The following is a 24969-nucleotide window of genomic DNA, read 5'->3' as shown; positions in this document are numbered from 1 at the left end:
AAACAAAAAGAAAGAAAATTTGCTGGCTTTTGGAATAATCCTTCTCTGCACGTGCCCCCCCCCCTTACTCCCCCCCCCCCCCCCCACACACACACCTATGCCACTACATGCTGCCAGCAGAAAGCACACTACCAGTGTTGCATTTCGACAGGTAGACTGTTTTTGGGAGGTTTCTGGCAGGTGGGGTGCATATAGGGGGAGAGAGGCGGGAGTCAGGGAAAGGGATTGGGGGTGAGTGGCTAATGGCTCAGAGGGAGGCAATTGGTTTGCAAGCTAGGAAAGTGGGAGGGCGGGTGATGCACAGTTGTCAGAGCCAGTTGTGGGCAGCACACACTGAAGATGACATGAGGATCTGACTTGGCAGGGGGTGACACAACAGAGGAAGGGGGAGCTGTTGGGTGGTGGATGTAGTGACTGTGTGTTAATGGAAGTTGAGGCCAGGACAATTATGGGAGTGAAGTGCATGTTGCAAAGAAACTCCCATCTGCGTAGTTCAGAGAAGTTGGTTGGGGGAGGGGGGGGGGGGAGGATCCAAATGGCCCACGTTGCGAAGTAGCCATTGGAATTGAGCTGGTTATGCTTGGCTGCAAGTTGTGCCACCAGTTGGTCAACATTGTTCTTGGCAACAGTTTGGCTAATGCCATCCATGCTGGTTGACAGCTGGTTGGTAGTCATATCAACATAAAAAGCCGTGCAGCATTTTCAGCAGAGCTGGTATGTGAGATCATTGTTTTCATAGGTTACTCGGCCATGGACAGTGTGGGATAAGCCTGTGACAAGACTGAAGTAGGAAGTGATGGGTCAATGGATTGGGCAGATATTACACCTTGATCCCTGTACCAAGATGTTGGGAGTGGGAGAGGTGTAGGCATGGACAAGCACATTGTGGAGGTTAAGGGGATTATGGAACTACACTTTAGGAGGAGTGGGAAGGATCTTAGTGCAGAGTATTGTACCGCAAGGAAGCAATGGAGGGAATGTTGTTATGGGTGGCCGATGTCCTCTTTCTACAACACAGATGCACTGGTGGATTAATACGATTCTTTATTCACATAAACTGGAACATTTATGTAACTTGAATAGAGTTCATGTTTGTGGTACAAGCTCATCGGTAATAGTCCTGTTGTAGTCACTAAGTTGGTCACTATGCACTATCGTAGCCTGTGATTAACTAAACCCCCTCTGTGAGTAATTGACAGACGCCAAACTGGAGGACTGGGTGAGTGAGGCCCTACAGTTAGCGGTGGCGACCTAAATACATGCTGTTGAGATGATGTTGATGGCGTATTAATATTGCTTATGGGAATGTCTCTGGCCTCTCTTGTGATAGGCATGCTTGATCCAGCACCTACTAATTGATCTTCGCACTTCATCTTTGCTGACTGATTTGCTGGCGACAGCTTTCACCAGCACATTGCCCCCTCCCCCCCCCCCTCCCCAACCTCTGAAATGCCGCACCATTGTCATGTAGAGAGGATGTGGATGACAATGGGGGAGAGGCAGGATGCTGGATGTAGAGATGAGCCAGGAGCCGTGACTGTGGAGGACTGCATACTCCGACCAAACCCCACCATCTGGCTTGCGAGGCAACAGGAACATCCTTCAGAAAACTGCTGCCTGGGCACAAGTCAAGGCCTGAGGGCGTGTCCTGGGGTGGGGGTGGTGATGGCAATGGTGACGATGGGTCCACATCCATCAGGTTGGCAAGCGGGGATGGCAGGGGCGAGGCCACATCATCCATACACTCCTCGTGGGATGCCCTGGTGGCATCAGCAATTGGCTGTGAAGGCTACTCGGTTCTGTAGGCCATGAATCTGGGGGAAGAAGAGTAGCAGAATCATAGGGCAGATGACACCCACGAATTTGGTTCTGGTGGTGGAGCTGCAAACCATCGGACCTGCAATCAAGTACATAAAAGAGCCAATATGTTCCTGGATCACACCTCTTTGACAGTGCCCACAGTTGCCATCAACCTTGAAAAGAACAAGATTGCACAACGCAAAGCAATACTTGCGGACCATTGGTGGCACCGGATGCTGTGGTGGGTATGTAGCAAGTGGAGCAGCATTCGATAGCGTAGCGGCGGCCATGCAGAAGTTCCGCTGCTGATGGTCTGTCTCATATGAGGGAGCGATAGGCAGTGAGAAAGAGTTGCAGTGCCTGTTCCCGTGTGTGGGAAGTGCAAAGCTTCACAATCTACTGTTTAAAAGTGTGTATGAAGCATTCTGCTGCTGCGTTGGACTGAGGGTGAAAAGGAGCACTTATAAGATGACAAATGCCATTTCGTTCACAAAACTGTTCAGAATCACGGGATGTGAACTGCAGTCCATTGTCTGACACAAGTACGTCTGGCAAACCTATGCAAAATATGGAGGACAATACTTGAATGGTGCTACGTGATGTGGTAGAAGCCGTAGGCACTGCAGATGGGTAGTTGCTGAAAGAGTCTACTACTATGTGCCGAGTGTTCCAAAATGGTCCTGCAAAGTCTATGTGTACTCGTTGCCATAGGGATTGAGTCTTAGGCCAAGCTGAGAATGTCTGTGGTGGAGTGGGTTGGTTTTCCGCACATGCACGTCACTGTGATGTCATCTGTTCGTATGGGTGTCCGTCCCTTGCCAAGTACAGTGCCGTCACACTAACTGCTTAGCGTGAACAATTCCCCAATGTCCTTGGTGGAGCAATTGAAACATATCCTTTTGTAACACTTTGGGAATAAGCACACTTGATTGCCCATTGTCATTTTCAACTAGAATCACACCCTGTTGAACTCAAAGGTTATGCCGATTTTCAAGGTATAGGCACATGACTTAGTTCTGAATACTGTTCCGTGAGTGAGGTCAAGACGTGCGAATGTAATGCAACAAAATCCTCAGATCGGGGTCCGCTTTTGTGGCCTCTGCAATTTGTCTGTAATTCAAGGGAAAAGATTACAGCAATTCAGAGCCCTGCACATCGATTTGGCAGCAAGATACGGCAGATGCATCAAAATCCGAGTCCAGACCAATTGGGAGGTTATCTGCATTGCCATGCTTTGCAGTAGGTCTGTTCACAATTTCATATTGATACTGCAAAAGCAACAAAGCCCAATGTTGCAGTTTTTGAGCAATGCATTTAGGAACCAGCTTTGACGGATGAAACAAAGACTGCAAAGGCTTGTGATCTATCACTAAAAAGAACTTGTGACTATACAAATAGTGATGGAATTTAGTCACACCATACACAATAGCGACAGCCTCTTTTTCTATTTGAGAATAATTGCACTGAGTTTGAATTAACAACTTTGAGGCAAAAACAATAGTTCTTTCTTGTGCACCAATTCTGTGCAAAAGCACAGCGTCAATTCCGTAAGAAAAAGCATCGACTTGCATAACTACTGGCTTGGCAGGGTCAAAATGCACTAAAGAATTGTCACTAAGCAAGGCATTTTTGAGTTCCTTAGTCCACACAAAAGGTACATTTTTGTGACGCAAGCGATGCAATCTGAGCAGCATTCAGTATGAACCAATTGTATTATGTCATCTTGCCTAGTACTGACTGCAGTTCAGACACATTGCAAGGAACAGGCAAGGCACGGATTGCAAGCAAATGAGATTGGAAGGGGTGCACACACTGATTGCTTATCACATGACCTAAGTACTGTAGTCCAGTTTGAAAAAAAGTCTCACTTTTTGGGGGCAACATTTGAGTCCTGCTTCCGGCAACACTCGAAAAAGGGTATGCCAATTGGCAATGTGTTCCTCTGGTGTACAACCTGAAATGACAATATCACTAAAGTAGTTTGAACAAACTGGCACTTTTACAGTCAGCTGTTACAAGTAACTTTGAAAAACGGGAGGTGTGGAAGTACTACCGAAGGGCAAATGCACAAATACTCGAACAGTCCTAAGTGTGCGTTTACAATAAACACTTTCTGTGGTTCTTCATCCAATGGAATTTGCAAGTAGGCATCACGCAAATCTATCTTAGAAAAGTTATGTCCTGTGCCAAGCCTGTCCATGAGTTCCTCAGGGCAAGGTAATGGATAAGTATCAGCTACTGTTTGTGGGTTGACTGTAGACTTGAAGTCAACACAAATGCAAATGTGACGAGGAGGCTTAGGCAACAAAAGGAGAGGACTTGCCCATTGACTGCCTTGAATGGGAGCAATTACCATTATCTTGCAATTCTTTCAATTCACTGGCTACTTTGTCTCTTAAAGCAATTGGAACAGGGCGGGCCTGGAAAAACTTAGGCTGTGCACTGTATGATAATGTAACATGCACTGAAAAGTTATTAGCTTTTCCCATTCATTCTGAAAATAGTTCAGGAAATTCTTTAAGCAAGCTAGCTACACTGTCTTTTGATTCAAAAGCAGACACTGAAAGTACATTTGTTTGTGATGCTAAGTCCAAACAAATCAAAGGCACCTAGACTGAATATGTTCTCACTGTCTCTTGATTTCAGCGCAGTAAAATTCACTGTCCTAGTGTGAGATTTGCAAGTGGCAGGCAAACTACAGTGTCCAGGCACTGGAATTTCCTGTCCATTGTAAGCAGTGGGGTTCTTGTTAGATTTAGAAAGGTGTGGTGAGCCTAACTGTTTTTACATGGCATGATTAAGCAAATTTACTGAAGCAATTGTGTCTAAATAAAAGTTCACACGACAGCCAGCAATTCACAATGAGAGAAATAGTTTGTTAGAACATCGTTGCACAGCACTAGAGCAAGGAGGCGGCACAACTTTAATCTTACTTTTGTCGGAACTTGTTGTAGGTTTTGAAAACACAGCATAAACTGTATGTGCATGAGCCTGTTGTTCCTGGGAGCAGGCAAAATTGGCGTTTTTGTTGCATTGAAAACAAACTGCTTGGACATGGCCTTTTTTTCCACCCATATAACATGTTGCGTTACTTGATGGGTGATCCTGTCTTTTATGGCGAACAGAACATCTAGGGCAAGACTTCACTAAATTCACAGGCTTGTGTACATGTCTACATGGCTGGCTGTGCAGTTGTGGCTGCTTGGGGCAGTCGCGAAAAAGGGGCAACTCGACCCGACAAATCGGGGCCTGGTCAAACTTACTGGTCACTATGGCACTAAATCCTATTGCTCAAAGATTTGCAATACTTGGGAAAGTGATGGATTAGAGTACTTAAAGATCTGCTCCTGAATTCTACTATCTGGGACATTGAATGTTATTACATCATGTATCATTAAATCATTGTAAAAGTTCCCACAACCACACTTAAATTTACGCTTCTTAGTAATGCCCATTAATTCTGTGTGCCACTGGCAGTATGTCTGTTCTGGCTTTTTATGCAAGTGAAAGAACTGATATGTAGCTGCAGCTACTTGGACTTGCTGGCCATAGTATTTAGTTAATGCAGCAATTACTTGGTCATAGACGAGTTCGTAGGGAGACGTGGTTGGGAATAGTTTTTGTATTAACGTGAACACTGGGGATCCTGCAGTCAAAAGGAGGTATTGTAACTTTACAGTACCTTGGTACACAATGAACTCGACAATGTGCTTGGGACGGAGTCAGGTATTCAGTCCATTCCTCCTCTGTATCCTTAAATTGCCAGAACGTTGGTATTTTGGTCGGTGGCACTTGTTGGTTTGAACGGTTGGTCAGTTGAGTTTGTGCAGCCTACGCAGATTGTTCAGCCGGTAGTTGTTGTAGCGTCATCAGTAAGTCAGTGATTTGTTGGTTCTGAAACTGAAAAGCTTGTGTTAGATACATCACATTGACGGTCTGCAGCTGAGACTTGGGATCAGGGGGTGGAGGGGGCAGGGAATTCATGGTTTACACAAATATGTTATATCAAAAAGCAAGCAAAGCCTCTGAAAAGAGAAATTTGATTAGTTCTGCAGCTGCCCTCCTGAAGTACATGCAAGAACTCAACAAAAAATTAGCAAATAGAAATGCTTGAACACAATCACCCCTAAAAGCTAAAACACAATAGAAGCAAGCAAAATCTTCGGCCAAGTTGGTTGTCTTCAATCGCCTCTGAATTATCCTCATTCGCCACCTTAGAGTCTTGTACCACAAGGAAGGAAGGGATAGGATGTTGTTAGAGGTAGTCAGCATCATATTTCTGCAACACAAATGCAAATGTGGATTAATACAGTTCTTTATTTACATAAACTGGAAAATTTACTTAACTTGAATAGAGTTTATGTTTGTGGTACAGAGATCATTAGTAATAGTCCCACTATAGTCAGTAAGCTGGTCACTATGCACTTTCTTAGCCTGTGACGAACTAAACCCGTTCTGGAAGTAACTTACAGATGCCACACTAGATGATTGATTGAGTGAATGAGTGAGTGAGTGAGTGAAGGATGGGTGGGTAGGTAGGTAGGTAGGTAGGTAGGTGAGGCCCTCCGGTCAGCTGCAGTGGCCTAAATACGTGCTGTCAAGAGGGCGTTGGCGAGGTTTTGCTTTTGGGTGTGTCTCTGGCCTCTCTCTCGTGATAGGTATTCTTGATCCAGTGCCTACTAATTGATCTGCGCACTTTATATTTGCCAACTGGTGTGCTGGCAACAGCTTACGCCAGCGCGCTTTAGGTGGCTGTCCCCAATTTCAAGGTATGATGAGGGATACTTTAAAGCCCTGTTTCAGTCCAGCGTGATGAGAGAGGGAGGTGGGGTGCTCCTTTGTAGCTGATTCTTGGGCTTTGAGGGGATAGGAGGTCTGTGAGGACGTGGCATGGGATACCTGAGCGTACTAGGGGGGGGGGGGGGGGGCTATTCCTGACTGTGTAGGCCTCCATGAGATCTTCAGCATACTGGGCAAGGAAGCTCTCATTACTGCAGATACACTGTCCACAGATGGTTAGGCTGTATAGGAGGAATTTTTTGGTGTGGAAGGGATGGCAGCTATCAAAATTCAGGTACTTTAGTTTTTAGTGCATTTAATTTGGATAGAGGTAGGGATGAAGCCATCAAAAAAGTGGAGGTCAATGTCCAGAAAGTTGGCATGTTGGGTTGAAGAGGACCAGGTGAAGTAGATGGGAGAGAAGATGTTGAGGCTGCAGAGGAATGAGGATAGGATGCCTTGGACCCGAGTCCAGATCATAAAGATATCACCAGTGAAACTGAACAAGACTAGCTGTTGGTAATTTTGGGAGGCTAGGAAGGTTTCCTCTAGATGGCTCATAAACAGAGTAGCATAGAGGGTTGCCATGCAGATGCCCATGGCCGTGCCATGGATTTGTTTATATACCTTCCCTTCAGAGGAAAAGTTGGTGTTAGTATAGACTTGGTAAGATGTATAATGAATGAGGTGTTGGGTTTGAAGTATGAAGGATATTAGGAGAAATAGTTGCAACAGTAAAACATCAGCTCAAGTGACTCAAGAAGCAGCTCCCCCTTGTCTGTTCTGGGGAATATATACAGTCCTTGTTTAGTTATTGTATGCTTTTTTTTAAAATAATAAATAAACTAATAAATTTTTCCCTGATGGCTTAATCAGATAGACAAATAATTGCTAGGCTGAACATAGGTGCATTTGATGTTAAATAACTCCACCGATACAGTTGTTAAAGTTTATCTAGTAAAGCTTATTATCTTTACAATTCACACCATAATTTGTAGGCCGGTGATAGCTATTACGAATAAAGTGAGTTGAAAGTAGCTTGAACTTCCAGTATAATGGCTAGTGAATTCCTGGAAAATACAGACAGTGTTTGCAGTTTAAAGTTAACCAAAGCTAAACTCCATACTAACTTGTGTGTAATAGGAGTCCAACTGACACACAATGTACTAAATCCAATTACCGATCAATAGCAGAAAATACTCACTGGTACACTGAGTTAAAATTCAGACACAGAGCAACTAATACAAAGTCCAAATAAGCTTCACACAAAATAATACAAGTGCTGCTGAACTACCAGCAGAAATAAAGCAAGAGTCCTGACTATTGCAGAAAAATTCTAAGTCCCCAATGAACTCGTGAAAAATTTCTACCACTGAAAATCTGCATGGCTGGATCACTGCTCAGATCAGCATAGATCTTTGCCTCCTCAGTCTCATTCCGAACTGTGAGAAGGAGCAAGATGGGCGTTGCCCTTTTAAGGTCTTCAGTTCTCCCCTCACACCTATGTTACTTAATGACTTTATACTTTTACCAGTCTGACAGACAACTTTTATTACATATGTGATACCAAGAATTTGAATGTGCCATTGCCTGGATACTAAAATTCTAAACGTAATTGATACCTTAAATTTAGTTTTTGCAGGAAGTAGTTTGCACAGACCTTAATGTTAAACAAATGTAAAGCCTTGTTGCAGTCCAAAAAATCAGTTCATAATATCTGTGCCATCTATTATTACAATAAGTATGAATATAGCACCACTTTCTTATAGGATTTTTCCTCCTCTTTCCATTGCAGTACTCAGAATAGCTTTAGTAGTTTTTAAATTGTGGTCAAAACTATGCACAGTAATAAACATTTAATTAAAAATCACAATAAAAATTATGAACTAAATGTTGCAAGTGGTGTGTAATTATGTCTATTGGTTCATACTTCCTTGCAAATTGTCTCTGTCTCTTGCATCAGTTGACTTGGTGGATGTTAATTAAAGTTCAGTTAAAAAGTAGCTCACAGCTTAATTAATTATGATGTAATATATGTGAGTAATTCAGTCAATGCACATTACTGAGAGCTACAATTTGGAGGGTGGATCACTTTTGTACTATAAATATTGTAAGTTATTAATCATTTACAGAATTTCAGTCGTATAAAACTTCTTAATGTTGTAGCTTCCCATATATTTTAATTACAAATCATATCTGCATACAAGCAAATTGTGTTGGTCTCCTCTTTAATTTGACATATTGTCCTCATCTCTCTCTGTCATGGTTTGCACTGCAGATGTGTGAATGCAAACAAGATAAAACAGGCACACTAGCAGAGGACCCGACATCACATCTGCTAGTTTGAATGTGACAGGAGCTCATGTGTGCAGCCACCCTCACTCAACTGCGTGGTACACGGAGTCACCTTGTGCTGGCAGGCCCCCCAGCCCTGGCCAGAGATGCGCTCACCCAGAGTATGTGTCCGAGAGCACACACAAACCGAATGCCGTTCGTGAACAAAACCAATCACCCATGCTGAGATATAGTATGTCATCTCACATAATGTTTGATTACGGCTAGGTCCCTTTAATCCAAAAGTATGTACATTCTACCAGAACTTTCCTACAACATTTTTCCTACATGGACTTCCTGCAGCATTTTGATGCTGTACACATTTAACGTGGGCTTCGCACGTTACTCCAACCTGGGATATCGATGTATGGAACATCCATGTAATTCCATGCAGGTACTTCTTCACAAGGAGATACTCTGATTGCAATATCACCGTGAAGATGTGTGGCAGCCCTCTGTACACTTTTCATATGCAAAAGGGATAAGAAAACCTCCAAACAATTTCATATTCTTAATTACTGGACCACTACATTGCTTAAAGATCGTAGCCATCATTCGTTGGCTAGGAAGACATATGGCTACACAAAAGTGATCTATGAAACTATCTCCCAATGTCATTGACATCCAAGGTGCATACACCCCAGGAGAACTGGGAAAAAACCCAGGAGGTTTTTCATCTGGGAAATACCCAGAAATTTTTTCGGATTCTGGGAGTTTCTCGTTGTTTTAGTTTTCGATTAAATTTCTGTAATTTTAACAGGTAAGAACTGATATTTTAAAAGGAATTGTACTTTAGGCCGCTACTGCAAATAATACTGCAGCAATGAAACATAAACAAGAGAAGAACACCAAAATAAAACTTCAGTTGCAAAGAACTTGTGCTATTTACAACAACAAAACATTGTACATATAAGCATCTACTGACATCAAAATATGTCAAAGGCTTTTGGACAAAGACTGTGTAATACTTCATAACAACAAACTGCTTTCGATGAGTGTGACATTACAACTAATTACATTTCTAACAGGTCGCTAGAAAATATTCCGAATGGTGGTTCGAGAAGCATTACTTTCAAAGTGAATTCCATTTTACGCTAGGTGAATTATGTTATGTGTGAGAATGTGTGATGAATTTCTTAAATCTCAGAGCATTTAACTCTTATTCAATACTTAACACTTTCAGGACTAGCCACCTACAAAAATGTCAGGCTTAGAAGCTGAGCCATTTGTGCCATTATTTAAAATTTTGCAGGCACGTTAATGTTTGATAACTTTTAGAGTACTACTCATTAAAAAAGACCAGATTCAAGTTTAATGTTTCATATTTATTTTAGTTCTTTCTTAGATTACAAACTATGCAATAATGATGGCAAAACGTGTAATCACCCTTAAAAAAAAAAAGTGTGATGTGAGTTCTTGCACAATTTCCCACGTAATTGGATTTTGTATGGAAAAGTTGAGGTGCTCAGCAGAACATTTGTTCAGCTGGTTACCCACGAAATATTTGGTGCACAGCAGTGAAATTTAAGCTGTGCTCTTGGGATCCTACCTAAACACATGCTCGGTAAAAACAGCAAAATTTTTTTGAAGATCTGTATTGTATGTGTAAAGCTTAGCTTTACTTGATGAAAAATGTTATCTAGTAGTTGTTTTTTGCAAAGCAAGAATACATATTATTGCGCCATATTTTCCTGAATTCGAAGTTCACTGCCAGGCCACTCGGAGCACTGATATGGTCTCTGTTTCCATATCGTAGTATGGACATCACAACATATATTTTGGTGTTCTGTGTATGGAAACTACTATACTTTATTTGGTGGATTTGAATTTATACTTTCATGATACCAAAATATGCTGGTGGCTGGTGTACACATTGCCACACATTAAAGGGGGGTTTGCCAGGAAAGTCTACACTGGTGTATAAACCCTTTACCATTCAAAGGATTGATACCTTTTGCAGCTCTGAGGGAAAGCATATTGTCACTTAACATGGAAAAAAATGCACTTTCACCTGGGCTATAATCTACTTTCACGCAGTAAAAAGTGCATTCACCCAGGAAAAAGTGTTTCTAAGCAGGAAATTTGGAGAAAATCCAGGAATTTTTTTTCTTTTCCGCATGTACTCCCTGACATCCATCTGTTGCAGAATCTTATAATGTTTTTTGATTTCAAACATAAGGGAGGATCCTAAACAGAATGAACTACTCCATGCTAACTAAGATGGATTGTGAAAGCATCAGTTTGTGCAAAACCCATCTTGGGCTTATATCACATGACACCCTAAAAGCTATGGGTGCAATACTTCTTGACTTCTAAAAAGCATTTTACCCATACCACGCCAGTGCTTATTAACAAAAGTGCAGGGTAGTTATAATTAATCTACTGCTACTTGAGTGTGCTCCCATGAAAAAAGAGTGAGTGTAGGATAATGAAACTTTGCGGAAACATTTTTAAGGACATGTGGAAGAGAAGTAACAAATAAATCATTGAAAGAAACACATTATAATTTCCACATTAGATGGTAACATTCGTTAAATGTGTACCATGTTTACGTTCCAGGTTGCAAACGTTGCTCCATGTGATGACCATCTGCATCCACATCATCCAAAACCCGCACTAGAGATACCATTTCACAATTGTTCGCAGCACTTTTTAATGGTGAACCCTGGAATTTTCAGCTGTTATGACACAGCTTGCGCACTGCGTAATGATTGCACATTGCATCCAGCATTCTCAGCCCTGGTAACAGTAACTTCTTCAACATTTTGTGGCACAATTGGCTGTTGGCCTCTCCAAGAGCAGTTCCCAAATGGTCAGTTTATTCGAACTTCCTAATCATGTTCTTCAACCCCAGTCTGGATAGAGGACCTCTCTGTATTCCTTTAATGTGTGGATACTCACAAAGAGCAACTGCACTATTGCTGTTGTTTTGATAAAAGACCTTTACAAGTAAAGCACTGGCCACCTTATCCAGACTGTCGGCAACTATAACGCACACTGATGCTTGAGTTTCATCTCTTTATGTCACCGTATGAGTACCAGTGCCTAATGGCAAGTTATGAGACTAAAACTACTAACAGCACAGATCCTGCAGCACAATCTGCTGAATATCATTCCTAGATAGTTGTGTATCCATAAGGTAAATATTTTCCATTATACTGGGTCAAGTAGCTAAAGTTTAATTATAACCATCATATGCAATCATAGGAGTTATCATACAGAATTAATGACTGACTTATGAATTTCTTGGTAGAAAGAGTGCAGCATTTTATCCTAAATGGAGAGTCATTGACAGGTGTAGAACTAACTACAGGCACACCTTAATTTTCATGTTGTACAGGGTGTGCGAAAAGTCTTTCCCTGATTACATAAATTGATAACTCAGGCTAGAAGTAAGATACAAATATGAAACCGGTGTCTTTACAAACTATCAAAGTTTTTTTCACACATCAGTAAACTTCCACATGAGCACCGTTGGTAGCACGTAGCACTTCTAGGCGATATTCAATTTCTGTCCACACATTAGCCAACATCACTGGATTCAACGAATGTGGTTATCTGTTGCTGCAGCCAGGAAAGGTCATATCGAGATAGGCACGGACGTCCAAACCCCAATGAGGCTTTTTTGCACCATCAGGGTGATGCTGAAGCAGCTGAGGAACAGCATACAGTTGCAACATGTCCAGATACACCGCAGATGTGATGGTAGCCTCAGCGAGGAAGAATGGCATGATAATTCGATCGTGCAATAGCGCGCACCAAACATTCACCTTTGGATTGCCTCTGGTGCACTCCATGATCTTGCCAGGGGGTTGTGAACCCCAAATGCGCACATTATGGCAATTCACTACTCCACTGACAAAAAAGGTCGCTTCATCGGAAAAGGCAATTCGTCTGAGATAACCTTCATCATCCTCAATACATGATAGCATTTCGACCGCAAAGTCATATCGACGTGTACTGTCATTCGGCAACAAGGCCTGAACGATTTGCACTTTGTATGCACGAAACAATAAACGTTTGTGTAAAATGTCATGGAGAGAGCTTTTTGGCATCTGTAATTCACGTGAGGCCCTGCCCACCGTTTTCTTCGGACTTCGCAGAAAAGACTGCCTTACAGCTTCCACCCTGTCTGCTGAGGTTCTTGGTCGACCGGGCCTTGGAAGGTCAGCAACCGATCCTGTGTTCTTGAACTTCTCATACCAGGCCATTCCTTCCAAATGTTGTCTGGAAGTGTCTCTGCACTGTGGTTGGTGATCGTGTCTCAAGCTACCACAGGACACACTGTGCCTTCTCCTGATTGGTTAACATGGCTTCTTGGGAACTGCACCTCATCCACTACTTACGCACTGCGAACCTAAAACAGAAAAAAAAACTTTTATAGTTGTAAACAATTCGACACAAGTTTCATATTTGTATCTTACTTCTAGCCTGAGTTGTCAATTTATGTAATCAGGGAAAGTCTTTTCGGACACCCTGTATATTAATGAGGTGGGGAAGAGAATATTATTAATAACCTCAGACATTTTGTAGATGATGCAGTTATCTCTAATTAAATACTTACTGAAGAAATCTGCACAAATGTTCAGAAATGCAAAACTGAGCACTTCACAAAATGAAAAAAACATAGTGTTCTATTACTACAATATCAATGAATCACATTTTTGATCTGTAAACTCATACAAATACCTCGGTGTAATAATCTGTAAGGATATAAAATGAAACGATCACTGAGACTCAGTTATAGTTAAAGCAGACAGCAGACTTCGGTTCATTGGTAACAGATTGGGAAGATACAGTCAGCCTACAATGGAGATTGCTTACTAAGCACTCATGTCACTCATTTTAGAATATTGCTCAGTTTTGTGGGATCCGTACCAAACAGGACAGATATAGTTGACGTTGACATACACTGTTAGCTGCCCCAAGCAGAAGACCTGCATTGTTGTTGCTCCACAGTTTTCACAATTTTGACTGATAATCTAATGCTGTAGTGCTCATCCTTAGCATGCCTGCGTACAAGGTGTCACAAATTCACCATGTTTTTCTGTTTTAATATCTCATGTTAGCTGTTAATAACATCAATTCTTAAAACCAATTGGTATTACTGGTTACATACCAGACCTGTAAATTAAAAGAGAATCAGGAACCTAAGTTTTAATTAAAGTTACTTCATTTACTGTTCTGTAAAATATTACACTAGCCTCAATTGATCTCACTATGTATGCTATTCTCAGGCATAGAATGAGTTAGTTGCTGTTCATAAGCAGCTGGAAATTGCCCTGGCTACTGTAAAATGACTTAAAAGCTTCTGCTAGTGGATGTGCTGGCAGGCCTACTAAGAGTCATGTACCAGATTTACCAAAAGTAAATCAAGTACTGTCCTCTACTGTGGATACTGTTCCCTTGACAGGAAGCACAAGATCTCTCACTGTTCAATTACTTGACTGTGAATAATAAGTCAAGTAGGTCTAGATGCTCTGTATAGGGGAGACAGGGACCAGGGAGAACTCATGGTATTATACGAAACTGCCTAGCTGACAATGTGGAGGTGCTATCAGGGAGAACTCATGGTATTATACGAAGCTGCCTAGCTGACAATGTGGAGGTGCTATCTTCCATTAAAACCAAAACTGAGCCACTGAGATTCACTTCACTGTTGGGAAATGTGTTGTATTCTGTGTCAAGGAGAGGCAGTGTAAAATGATAGGGGTGTATCAATCCTCGGCAGTTCAGACAAGCAACGAATAATGTTTCCCCTGAGGGAAGTGTCAGCAACGAATTGGAAGTGAACTCAGTGTATATGCCTGGAGGCCATTCCGATAGCCATTGAGGGAACATGGCGCAAACCAACAGCAGATTTTGGCACATGTTGGGACAAATGATGCCTGTCATCTGGGCTCTGTGGTCATGCTTGGGTGGTTCCAGCAAATGGCGTAAAAGGTTGAGAATATTGAGTTCAACAAAGCTCACAATCTGCAGCATTGTCTGCAGAACTGATCATGACCCAGGGTTCTGAGTCAGTTGGAAGCTACAAAGAGATTGTAGAGGTACTGTGGCAAGCTAGGCTGTGACTTCCTAGACTTGGTCCATAGATTTAACTGTAGGGACACTCTAAATGGGCCAGCTGTGTACTACATATCAGAAGCTGCTACACAGGTAGCTGACTGTGTGTTGGGTGCACACAAGGGTTTTTTAGAATAGGTAAATATCAATCCAATCCAGATAACAACAGTTGTAAGAGACCGAGAAATATCAGTGTAAGATCCAAAGAAATGTGTCCCCACCCCCAAAAGCAATAATATTAAAATCCTAATGGTTAACTGCAAAAGCATTCACAACAAAGTGCCAGTATTTGAAGTGCTCCGAAGAAGCAGTGAAACTCACATGATTCTAGTTACTGAGAGCTAGTTAAAGCCGACAATGTGAGAAGCCTTAGCTGTATATTATCAAAAGATCTCTCACAAAACCCAAAGAAATTCCGTTTGTATGTAAAGGCTGTTAGTGGGTCAAACTTGGTGTACAAACACTCGTGAGTAAAGCAAAGCTCCAGGGCCTGACACTGGACTCACATTCGGGAGGACGACGGTTCAATCCCGTGTCCGGCCATCCTGATTTGGGTTTTTCGTGATTTCCCTAAATCACTCCAGGCAAATGCCGGGATGGTTCCTCTGAAAGGGCACGGCCGACGTCCTTCCCCATCCTTCCCTAATCCGATGAGACCGATGACCATGCTGTCTGGTCTCCTTCCCCAAACAACCAACCAACCATCCAGGGCCTGATAGAAACCATGTTAAATTCTATACTGTATTTGCCATTGAGTTAGCCCCTCTTTTAACCGTAATATACAAATGATCCCTTGAACAGAAAGCTACCCAGTGGTTGGAAGAAAGCACAGGTCACACCCATCTGCAAGGCTGTAAGGAGGGCAGCAGAAGTGATCCACAAAACTACCATCCAGTATCCCTGACATCAATTTGTTGTATAATCTTAGGACATATTTTGAACTCAGACATGATGAGGTATCCCAAACAAAATGAATTCCTCCAAGCTAAATATCATGGATTCCAAAAACATCAGTCATGCGAAATGCAACTTGCATTTTTCACATATGACATTCTGAAAGCCATGGTCAAGGCTTTTAGATAGGTGCAGTGTTTCTTGACTTCCCAAAGACATTTGACTCAGTATCCCACATACATTTATTTTCAAAAGCACAAATACATGGGGTATCAAGTGAGATTTTTGACTGGAATTATGAGGAGTACATACCTTGTTATCTTAAATGCAGAGTCATCAACAGAAATAACTTCTGGTGTGCCCCAGGGAAGTGTGTTGGGACACTATCTGTTCATGTAGTGTATCAATGTCCCTGCAGACAATACTAATACGTAGTAACCCCAGACTTTTTGCAGATGATGCAGTTATCTATAATGAGGTATTGTCTGAAAAAAACTCCACAAATATTCAATCAGATGTTGATAAGCTTTCAAAGTGGTGCGGAGATTTGTAATTTGCTTTAAATTATCCTAAATATATATTTTTGCACTTCACAGAATGGAAAAACCTAATAACCAAGACTGCAATATATCAGTGTCACTGGTGTAATCGGCCAACTCATACCTCAGTGTAACAATTTGAAGGGATGTGGAACGGAATGATCACATTAGCTCAGTTGTAGGTAAAGCAAGTAGCAGCCTGCAGTTCTTTTCTAGAATACTGGAGAAATGCAATTAGTGTAGAAAGGTGATTATGTACAAAACACTTGTGTGATCCATCCTAAACTATTGGTCAAGTGTATGCAACCATACCAAATAGGACTAAGAAGGGGTGTTTAATGAGTACAAAGAACAGATTGTCATAGAAAGTCTACTTCAGAAGTTTTTTGAAGCAACATGAAGTGATGACTGTAGGAATATACAATAGCCCCCTATCACTTCCGTAGGGGTAGCAAAGACAAAATTTGGCTAATAGCAGCATGCAGTGTGTTGTTTAAGCAATCATTCTTCCTTCTCTTCATACATGAATGGAACAAGAAAAAGCCGTAAGTATTGGAACAATGGGAAGTACCCTCTGTCATGCACTTCTTTGTGTTTTGCAGAGTTATGTATAGATGTAGATACAAAGAGGGGCAACACAAATGGTCATGGTCTTGTTTGATCTTTGAGACAATATCATGAAGTTGCTGAAAAACTGTATCTGGCAGATGGTTGAAGATAGAGTAGGTATCATACAGTGCTAAAACATACTTCCATTGTGTGCAGAATGAGTGAAGAGAATTAGTCACATTGGCTAAGAGACTCTAAGGGGTTGTTCAGCTGCCTGATCAAAATCATTTTCTTCCTCCACATACAAAATGCTTTCTTTCCACAGGTCATAGAAGTGGTACACCATCTAAAGTATATTTTTTGTGCATAGGTGACCGCAACGTGTGTGTGTGTGTGTGTGTGTGTGTGTGTGTGTGTGTGTGTGTGTGTGTAGGGGGGGGGGGGGGGCTGTACCACCAGGATTCAAATTGGTAACTTTCGAATTGAACACCACTGCACAGATGTGCACTAGCATCCTTGGATACAAAGGTGGATTTGAGGCACCAGTCACAATAGTTTGTGGAGTATGGGTGTTGGTGCAGAATGGACCACTAGCAAGACATAAGGAAAGTAATAGAATGGAGCAAAGACTATGAATTAGACCTTTGTCTGGATGTCATAGATTTTGAGAAAGCTTTTATTTTAAAATCAGATACCACTCTTTGAGAAATGAGGCATTGATTCAACACATGTTAGTGCACTGAAGAATGTACACATCAAAAGACAAAATGGCGAGTGTAGATTAGAGGTTTCAAGTGGCCCTAAAGGAAGTTTTCGGAGCTTCAACTATAAAAATGAAGGAGGAATAGCATTATCAGTGATTGTTTATAATTTCTGCTTGTTTGTCTACTAGTTTTCTTTGTTCAGTGATCTCACATTTTGTAGTGTATTAATGACCATCTGTCCTTGTAAAATTATCAACTTAGGGTCTCAGAAACATGCCCCTCCACCCATCTCCCCACCCCTCTCCACCTTCAAATCTTTCCTGTTTTCTCCCAGAAGAAGCATAGTTAGTGGTTAGTTATGAAAGCTAAGAATATTGTTTATTTCTCACCGTATAGCGGAGATACTGAGTTGTGCATGCGCACACAAATGCAACTCTCACAAACGAGTTGCATTTGTGTGTGTGCGTGCGTGCGTGCATGTGTCTGTTTTTGACGAAGGCCTTGTTGGCCGAAAGCTTATTTTGTGACATTCTTTTTGTTGTGCCTATCAGCGACTCAGCATCTCCACTATATGATGAATGGCAACTTTACTTTTCATAATATTGTTAAATTCCATCCTGGATTTTCCATTGTTTAATATTGTTTATTTTCTATTTGAAATGTTTCTCTTGACAGTAGTGGGAATTGCACCTCCTAAAGAGAAGTACTGGCCAGCCGTTTTGTCTTCCTCTAATTTTAAGAAGGAAATATTTTGCTGTATTTCAAGACATAAAGGAAAACTAAAGATCTGATCAATAGTAACTGGGTGTATGACATTAGAAAACCTGCTGAAGTAGCATATCTGGAGGTTGCTGAAGATCGTATGTGGTCTTTATCCAACAGAGATGTCAAAAAGATAATTATGATAATATGTGGCCCTTTCGTCATACTCATACCTGACAGTAAATTAATTAAATTTCACTGCTTGTAGTTGAGTGTAGTGCAACTTGCCCATTTGTGATAAACTAACATTTGTTTGCATAGCTGACAAGTAACACGTAGCAGGCTTAAGTATTGATTACAGAGCAGTTCTGAAGGTTTGAGGAGTGCTGTTCCATAACAATTCTCAAAAATGAGCTAATCAGTTTCCACCAAATAGTGTGAATGGTATTTTTTACACTGTCTGGGAAGTAATAAAGGTTCATTTTGTTCTTTTCAGGTTATTGCTTCTCAGCATCTTTGCCACCCTTGCTTGCAACAGCTGCTATAACAGCTTTGGAACTAATGAATAGAGATCAAAGCATGTTTGTGGATCTTCGGAAGAAATGTGAACTTGTCCATAGCAAATTCCAGTCAATAGAAGATCTGAAAGTGATAGGCCATTGTTATTCACCTGTAAAATATTTGGTATTTAAGGACCACATAAGCTCTGGACTGCATTCCAAACGTACATATGAAGCCATTGCTGACTATGTAAGTTTCTATAATAATATACTCTTTTATGTTTACTATGAAAAGTACTCGATCATTAATGTACAAATGCCTGGAAATGTAGTCTGTTGTTGATACTCAATATTTTTCAACATTTTCCTGATTTCAGTGAAATACTATCAGAAGTCGATGAAACGTCTAGGCTATCCAGACATCTTGTTACATTTTCTTTGATTGGCTTATAGCCAGAAAGTTGTGGAGACTGCATAAATTTCTTCAGTTTATTTTAAATATATAGTTTAGTTTCTTAAATGACTCCATGTGACATTTAAGTGTTAATTTCAGTATTATAAGAAGTCGGTGCCCCACAGTTCATAAATATTTGAAAAATGTCATGATCACAGCCAAGAGCTGCTGATGTAAATGTCCTTAGTGTACAGTGAGTTTCAGTCTACAGATCATCATCAGGCATCATAAGATATTTACTACAACATACAACAAAGTATAAAATCACTGACATCAAATAATGTAAAATCCATGAGTCCTGTCATCAAATAATGTAAAATCTATGACTCATCACTGTTGTTAAATAGTATTAAAAATTACACTGTCAGCAGTAAAAACGTACCAGACACTGTTCTCCTCCATGTAATTCCCTCCACACACGCACACACACACACACACACAAAAAGTTTCTATTTAGCTTGGTCACCTGTGGACAGTGTATCTGAAGTGACGAAATTCCCTTGCCCATTATGCTGAAAGTCTCACAAAGGTCTTCACATACAGGCACTGTTCCCTAAATATAGTCCACAAACAGTTTTCCCACATAGCATTACACACCACTAATCCTCTGACCAGCACAAGAATCAGCTGGAAAGAAGCACCCCCCTCAGCATACATTATCTTTCTGGACTGGAGCAACTAAACCATGTCGTTCATCAGGGCTTTCAACTAACTGTCGCCATGCCCAGAAATGAGGTACATCTTACTCATGATCCCTGAGGCAAAACTTGAGAGTGGGAGTGGTATAGGGAAGAGTCAGGTTGTTGTGTAGGTTGCGGGAATATCGGTTTTAGGATGAGTGGAAAGGATTGGAGGTAGGATGTGCCTAGATAGTCAAAACCCTGGTGAAGGACATAGTTCACTTGCCCCAGTCTGGGATGATACTGAGGTGGTGAGGGGTGTGCTCCTTGGCAGCTAGCTCTTGGGAATGATGGGAAGATTACGGGAGCGTGATGATATGGTGTGGGAAATCTGTTTGCGGACTAGATTCAGGGATAGTGTCTGTCTGTGAAAGCCTTTGTAAGACCTTCAGCAAACTGGACAAAGGAATTCTTTTCACTACAGATATGGCATCCATGATTGGCTGTTAAGTGGGAGTGATTTTTTGGTGTGGAGGTATGACAGCTGTCAGAATTCAGGAACTTTTGAAGGTTAGTGTGCTTGATATGGGCAGAGTATGGATGGAACCAAGAGAGAGGTGAGGTCAATGTCCATGAAGAGGGCACATTTGACTGAGGAGGACCAGGTGAAGCAGATGAAAGAGAAGGTTTTGAGGCTGTGGAGGATAGGTTGTCCTGGCTCTAGACCCAGATCATGAGGATATCATCAATGAACTAAACCAGAGAAGAGGTTTGGGAGGCTAGGTAATTTTCTTCTAGATGTCCCAAAAACAAAAAAAAATTTTGACGACCAATATTACATGTGAAAGCTTTAACTTTTCTTGTAGCTGTACTGTATGTATATTATTTTAAACCATTAACTTTTCCTATTTCTGTGTTTGGATGACTACCTCATGTATGCTATACGCTGAATATCTGCTGTCATTGGCTGTCAAGATCATGTGACATGAGCTGTGATTGGTTGACAAAAGTGCATTGCACAATGTTATCTTATTTCAATGCTTGGACACTGCTGTGCTATATTTGGTGGAATTCATATTTACACTTCCGTACAAAGATATGTAGTGTGCATGTTGCCGCACACCAAAGATCTTTCCAAAATGAATTGGTTTTTTGCTGGGTTTATTTCTGAAAGTGCCCGCAAGTTATTTGTTGGTATATAAAACCTGCACCATTAAGAGGAACAATAAGGTTTAGAGCTCTGAGGAAAAGTATATTGTCACTTAACGTGAAAAATTGTGCTTTTGCCAGGGAAAAAGTATATTTTTAAGTGGGAACTCCAGGAATTCAAATTTATTTATTTACGTTTTCCATGGATACACCCTGCTGATTTTTGATTCTGTAGTTCATGTGGTGTTTTCATAGGTTTACTGAGATTGAATATTGTTGCAATTCAGTATAACAGTTATTTCTTTTGACAAGTGAATCATTACCTTCCTTTCTTGCATATTCAGGACAACGACAGTTCAAACCTTCCTCCAGCCATCTTGATTTAATTTGTCCGTGATTTCTCTAAATCACTCCAGGCAAATGCCAGGATGGTTCCTTTGAAAGGGGACAGCTGATTTCCTTCCCCACCCTTCCCGAATCTGAACTTGTGCTCCATCTTTAATGGCCTGTTTGTCAACGGGATGTTAAACACTAATCTCCTCCTTCCTTTCCTGTTTAATATGTTATTATATCAAACCTATGTACACCTATTTTTCTTTAAAATGAGTTGTTTGGCAACAATTCTAATGGCTGGTGCTATAACATTTTCTTATTTGCAGTGTATCAAGCATGGTTTAGCAGTTATCACGCCATCGTATCTAGAAGACAGAGAAAAACTCAACAGGGAATTGCAAAAAGGCATTCGTGTGACAGTGAATCGTTTGCTGACTGAGGATGAGATTAATCATGCTGCCTCTGTGATAAATTCTGCCTGTAAGGAAATCCTGAAATGTTCAAGTGACTCTGTTGTGAACAGTAACTGTAAAGATTTATTGAAAGGTTACAGAGTATCTGATACATTAATCAGTGCTGTTGCATGATATTCATCCTTTTTAAAAGCCATTCCACGAAGTTTGTAGATATGTTGAAATGCACCTGTTTATGGGGAGTTGTAATTTTATAAAGTATCTAATGTCACAAATTCGACTGTTTGTTTTATGTACATTACAATATACACTAAATATTTTCCAACTGAGTATTGTGTCTGTTTTATGTAATTCAACTGAAGTGACAGCAGAAAATTTGTGCTTGGATCAAAGACGTGAACCAAGAATTCCTGATTTTACGGACAGTCACTGTACTGTTAAGCTTTTCAGGTGCTCTGATCCACCTCAAAGTCTCAATGTCATCCACTGTTCCCTATTATATGTAATTTCTTGCAACACTTAAAAAAATTACCAGGTACAGAATAAACAATCCTCATGAAAATATTAATTTTCAACAAATGGTTCACAAGCGTGATTGTCTCATGAAGGAGGGAACTGATAAAGTACAATCTGTGTTTGGTCCACAGCTAGATGGTATACCAGAATTGCTGTTTATTTCAGAATTTAAGATTTTGTGTAATGTTGTAATGCATAATGGTAATAATTCATTAGTATTAATGATTTACAAACATATGACTTGTGCACTGATTTTTCTGCCAGCATCTCCAATGCTTTGGAACATAAGGTCTACTGTTCCTTCTGTGATTGTGCAATTTGTATGTCAGCTAATATCAATGCAATCACTACTTGGTGGTAAAAACTTATCAGATACATAGTAACATGTAGTGTAGTATGGAGCTTAACTGTGTGGCAATACTGGGACCAAATCCTATTGATGGTGGCAGATTACGGAAAAGGACAAACACACAACCAAGGTTCCAACAATTTATTTTTAAAAAAGATTAATTTTTTTTCTTTTTCTGAGAATACACTACCACATGCAGAATTTACCATACCATGTTAACAATACATTTTACTATCAATAAATCACTAGAATTAAGTTTTAAAAGACCAAGGAGCTCTGCTGAAATCTAACCTGATACATTTACCCAGGACACTTTTATAATCATCAGTTGAAGTTTCCCTTAAAAAAAATTGTTAGGTATATACAATTTACAGCCAAGATATTTACACTGAGCTTATACATCTTTTAATTAAAACATAATTCTGAGAGAGAGATTTAAATAACAACATTTAACACACAATACATACAGAATTAAGCCACATCACTATCCGGTCTGTAGTAGCTGTCTCGTACCAAAATTGCTCCAATTTTGGTTTGGGAGCTGAACATGTTGGAATGTATTACCTTCAGTTATCCACATCAACAAGAAATTGGGTCCATGGACATGCCCCTTATACACATAAAAAAGATTATCTTCTTAGTTAAGTGTAGAGTGTCTCTGAAGCACAAGTACTTTGTGAACAATTCAAGTGATTAGTTTATACATAGCCACAACACAAGTTTCACTATAGATTCCTTCAATACTCCAATAACTGCTCACCATTGTGAAAATGAAGCCAGAAAGAACATGAAAAAAAATACATAAAAACACGTAGTTCATAATACTAGTCTGACAAGGCTGCATCCGTGTAGGAAGAATCCACAACTACAACTGTCCTACATACACACATTAAAAGTCAGAGTGCTGAACTTATAAAACATACCATACAAATACGGAGTCATGTTGAGCCCACTTATAATGTGCATCTGTCTGGAGCAAGCCACACCTGTCACCCAATGCTCAACACACTCTTACATGCGATAGAGATTCCCAAGGCTCTGCTTAATAGCAAATGTACTTAGTACTCACGTCTTTATTTGCGGCTGTCATATGGGTAAGAAATTGCGCTCTGTATAGTAGCCACTTAAGGAACATAGGTAATTCATGTAAACAACTGCCCAGCAGGTAACCTCTTTTAGCGTAAAGAATTATCACTGTGTTCCACCCAGACACTTCCGAACATAGGCGTCTTGTACACTACTACTCAGTCGCTGCCAGTAGAGAGAGACAACCACACCATGCGACTGCCCAGAACTACTAACTTTCCTCTTCACTCCATAGATATGCCACTCCACCTCCCTGCATCAGCGATCCTTTTGCACAATGGTGCCTAATTTTGGTGCATACAACACACATCAGTTTTTTTTATCATTACTGTATCCTTAGGTCCACTGTGTTCCTCAACTGAGCTAACTTCAAATAAACCTAACATCCAGTCACTTATAACCCTATTTTGTTTAATCTTTTCTTATCCCATTTCTACTCCAATAAACCCCCACCCATGGGGAGAGCTGTAGGTCAAAGTGGATGACACTTTGGTGACTCAGTCACAGTGAAGAGAACCAAGCTGAACCACACTTTTGGCCTTATGGCCCAAGCAGTCTTAGCAGAGTGATCAGCTTACTTTTTTTTTAACACAGAAGGGCCTCACCCCAATAAGTTTGCCTCATTAGTTGCTAACAAGATGAAAACCAACCTGTCAAACAAGGGGAAATATATGAGCTTCAATTCTTGATCTGTAGCACGCTGACGGTGCATTCTTCTTAAGCACAAAGTCGTTTTTTGCGGAGGAAATTGAAGACAAGTACAGCAAGGTCACTTGAAGAACCAAAATTTGGAATGGATCCATACTGCTTAAAACTGCCTCCCACAACTCACAGGCATTATTAAGCTGTGAAAAACTTGCAACATCCCAGTCACAATTACCCCTCACAGGGATCATATACAGGGCTACTCCAAAAGAAGGAACACGTTTCAAACATTTATGGCTTCCAAACTACAAAAGATAGAAACACAGTTCCAATGTTCCTGGAAAGAGAAAAGTTCAAATTTATAGGCATTCAATGTGAGCACCATATGTTACATAACAAATATCAAAATGATGGCTCATTTCCTATCACACTCGAAGCAGCTAGTCTCTTATTATCGAATTCACAGCTCCAATATTGCCATGTTCCAGACTTTCAAGAGTGTCAGGCATAGGGAGGGGGGGGGGGGGGGGGATAAAA

The 24969-nt window shown here is 40.8% G+C and overlaps 1 protein-coding gene across 1 annotated transcript in view; it reads left to right on the top strand.

Annotated features, from left to right (window-relative positions):
• Positions 1–22165, top strand: part of LOC124612915 (serine palmitoyltransferase 1) — a 115218-nt gene extending 93053 nt beyond the window's left edge. Inside the window, exons 9-10 of the mRNA XM_047141404.1 lie at positions 18864–19117; positions 21750–22165. Of these exons, the coding sequence (XP_046997360.1) occupies positions 18864–19117; positions 21750–22010 (515 nt within the window). The 3' untranslated portion in view covers positions 22011–22165. The remainder of the gene's footprint in view (positions 1–18863; positions 19118–21749) is intronic.
• Positions 22166–24969: the final 2804 nt, after the last annotated feature.

Source organism: Schistocerca americana, chromosome 4 (assembly GCF_021461395.2).
Source record: "Schistocerca americana isolate TAMUIC-IGC-003095 chromosome 4, iqSchAmer2.1, whole genome shotgun sequence".
Taxonomy (NCBI): Eukaryota; Metazoa; Arthropoda; class Insecta; order Orthoptera; family Acrididae; genus Schistocerca; species Schistocerca americana.
This window is presented reverse-complemented; position numbering and strand designations above follow the sequence as displayed.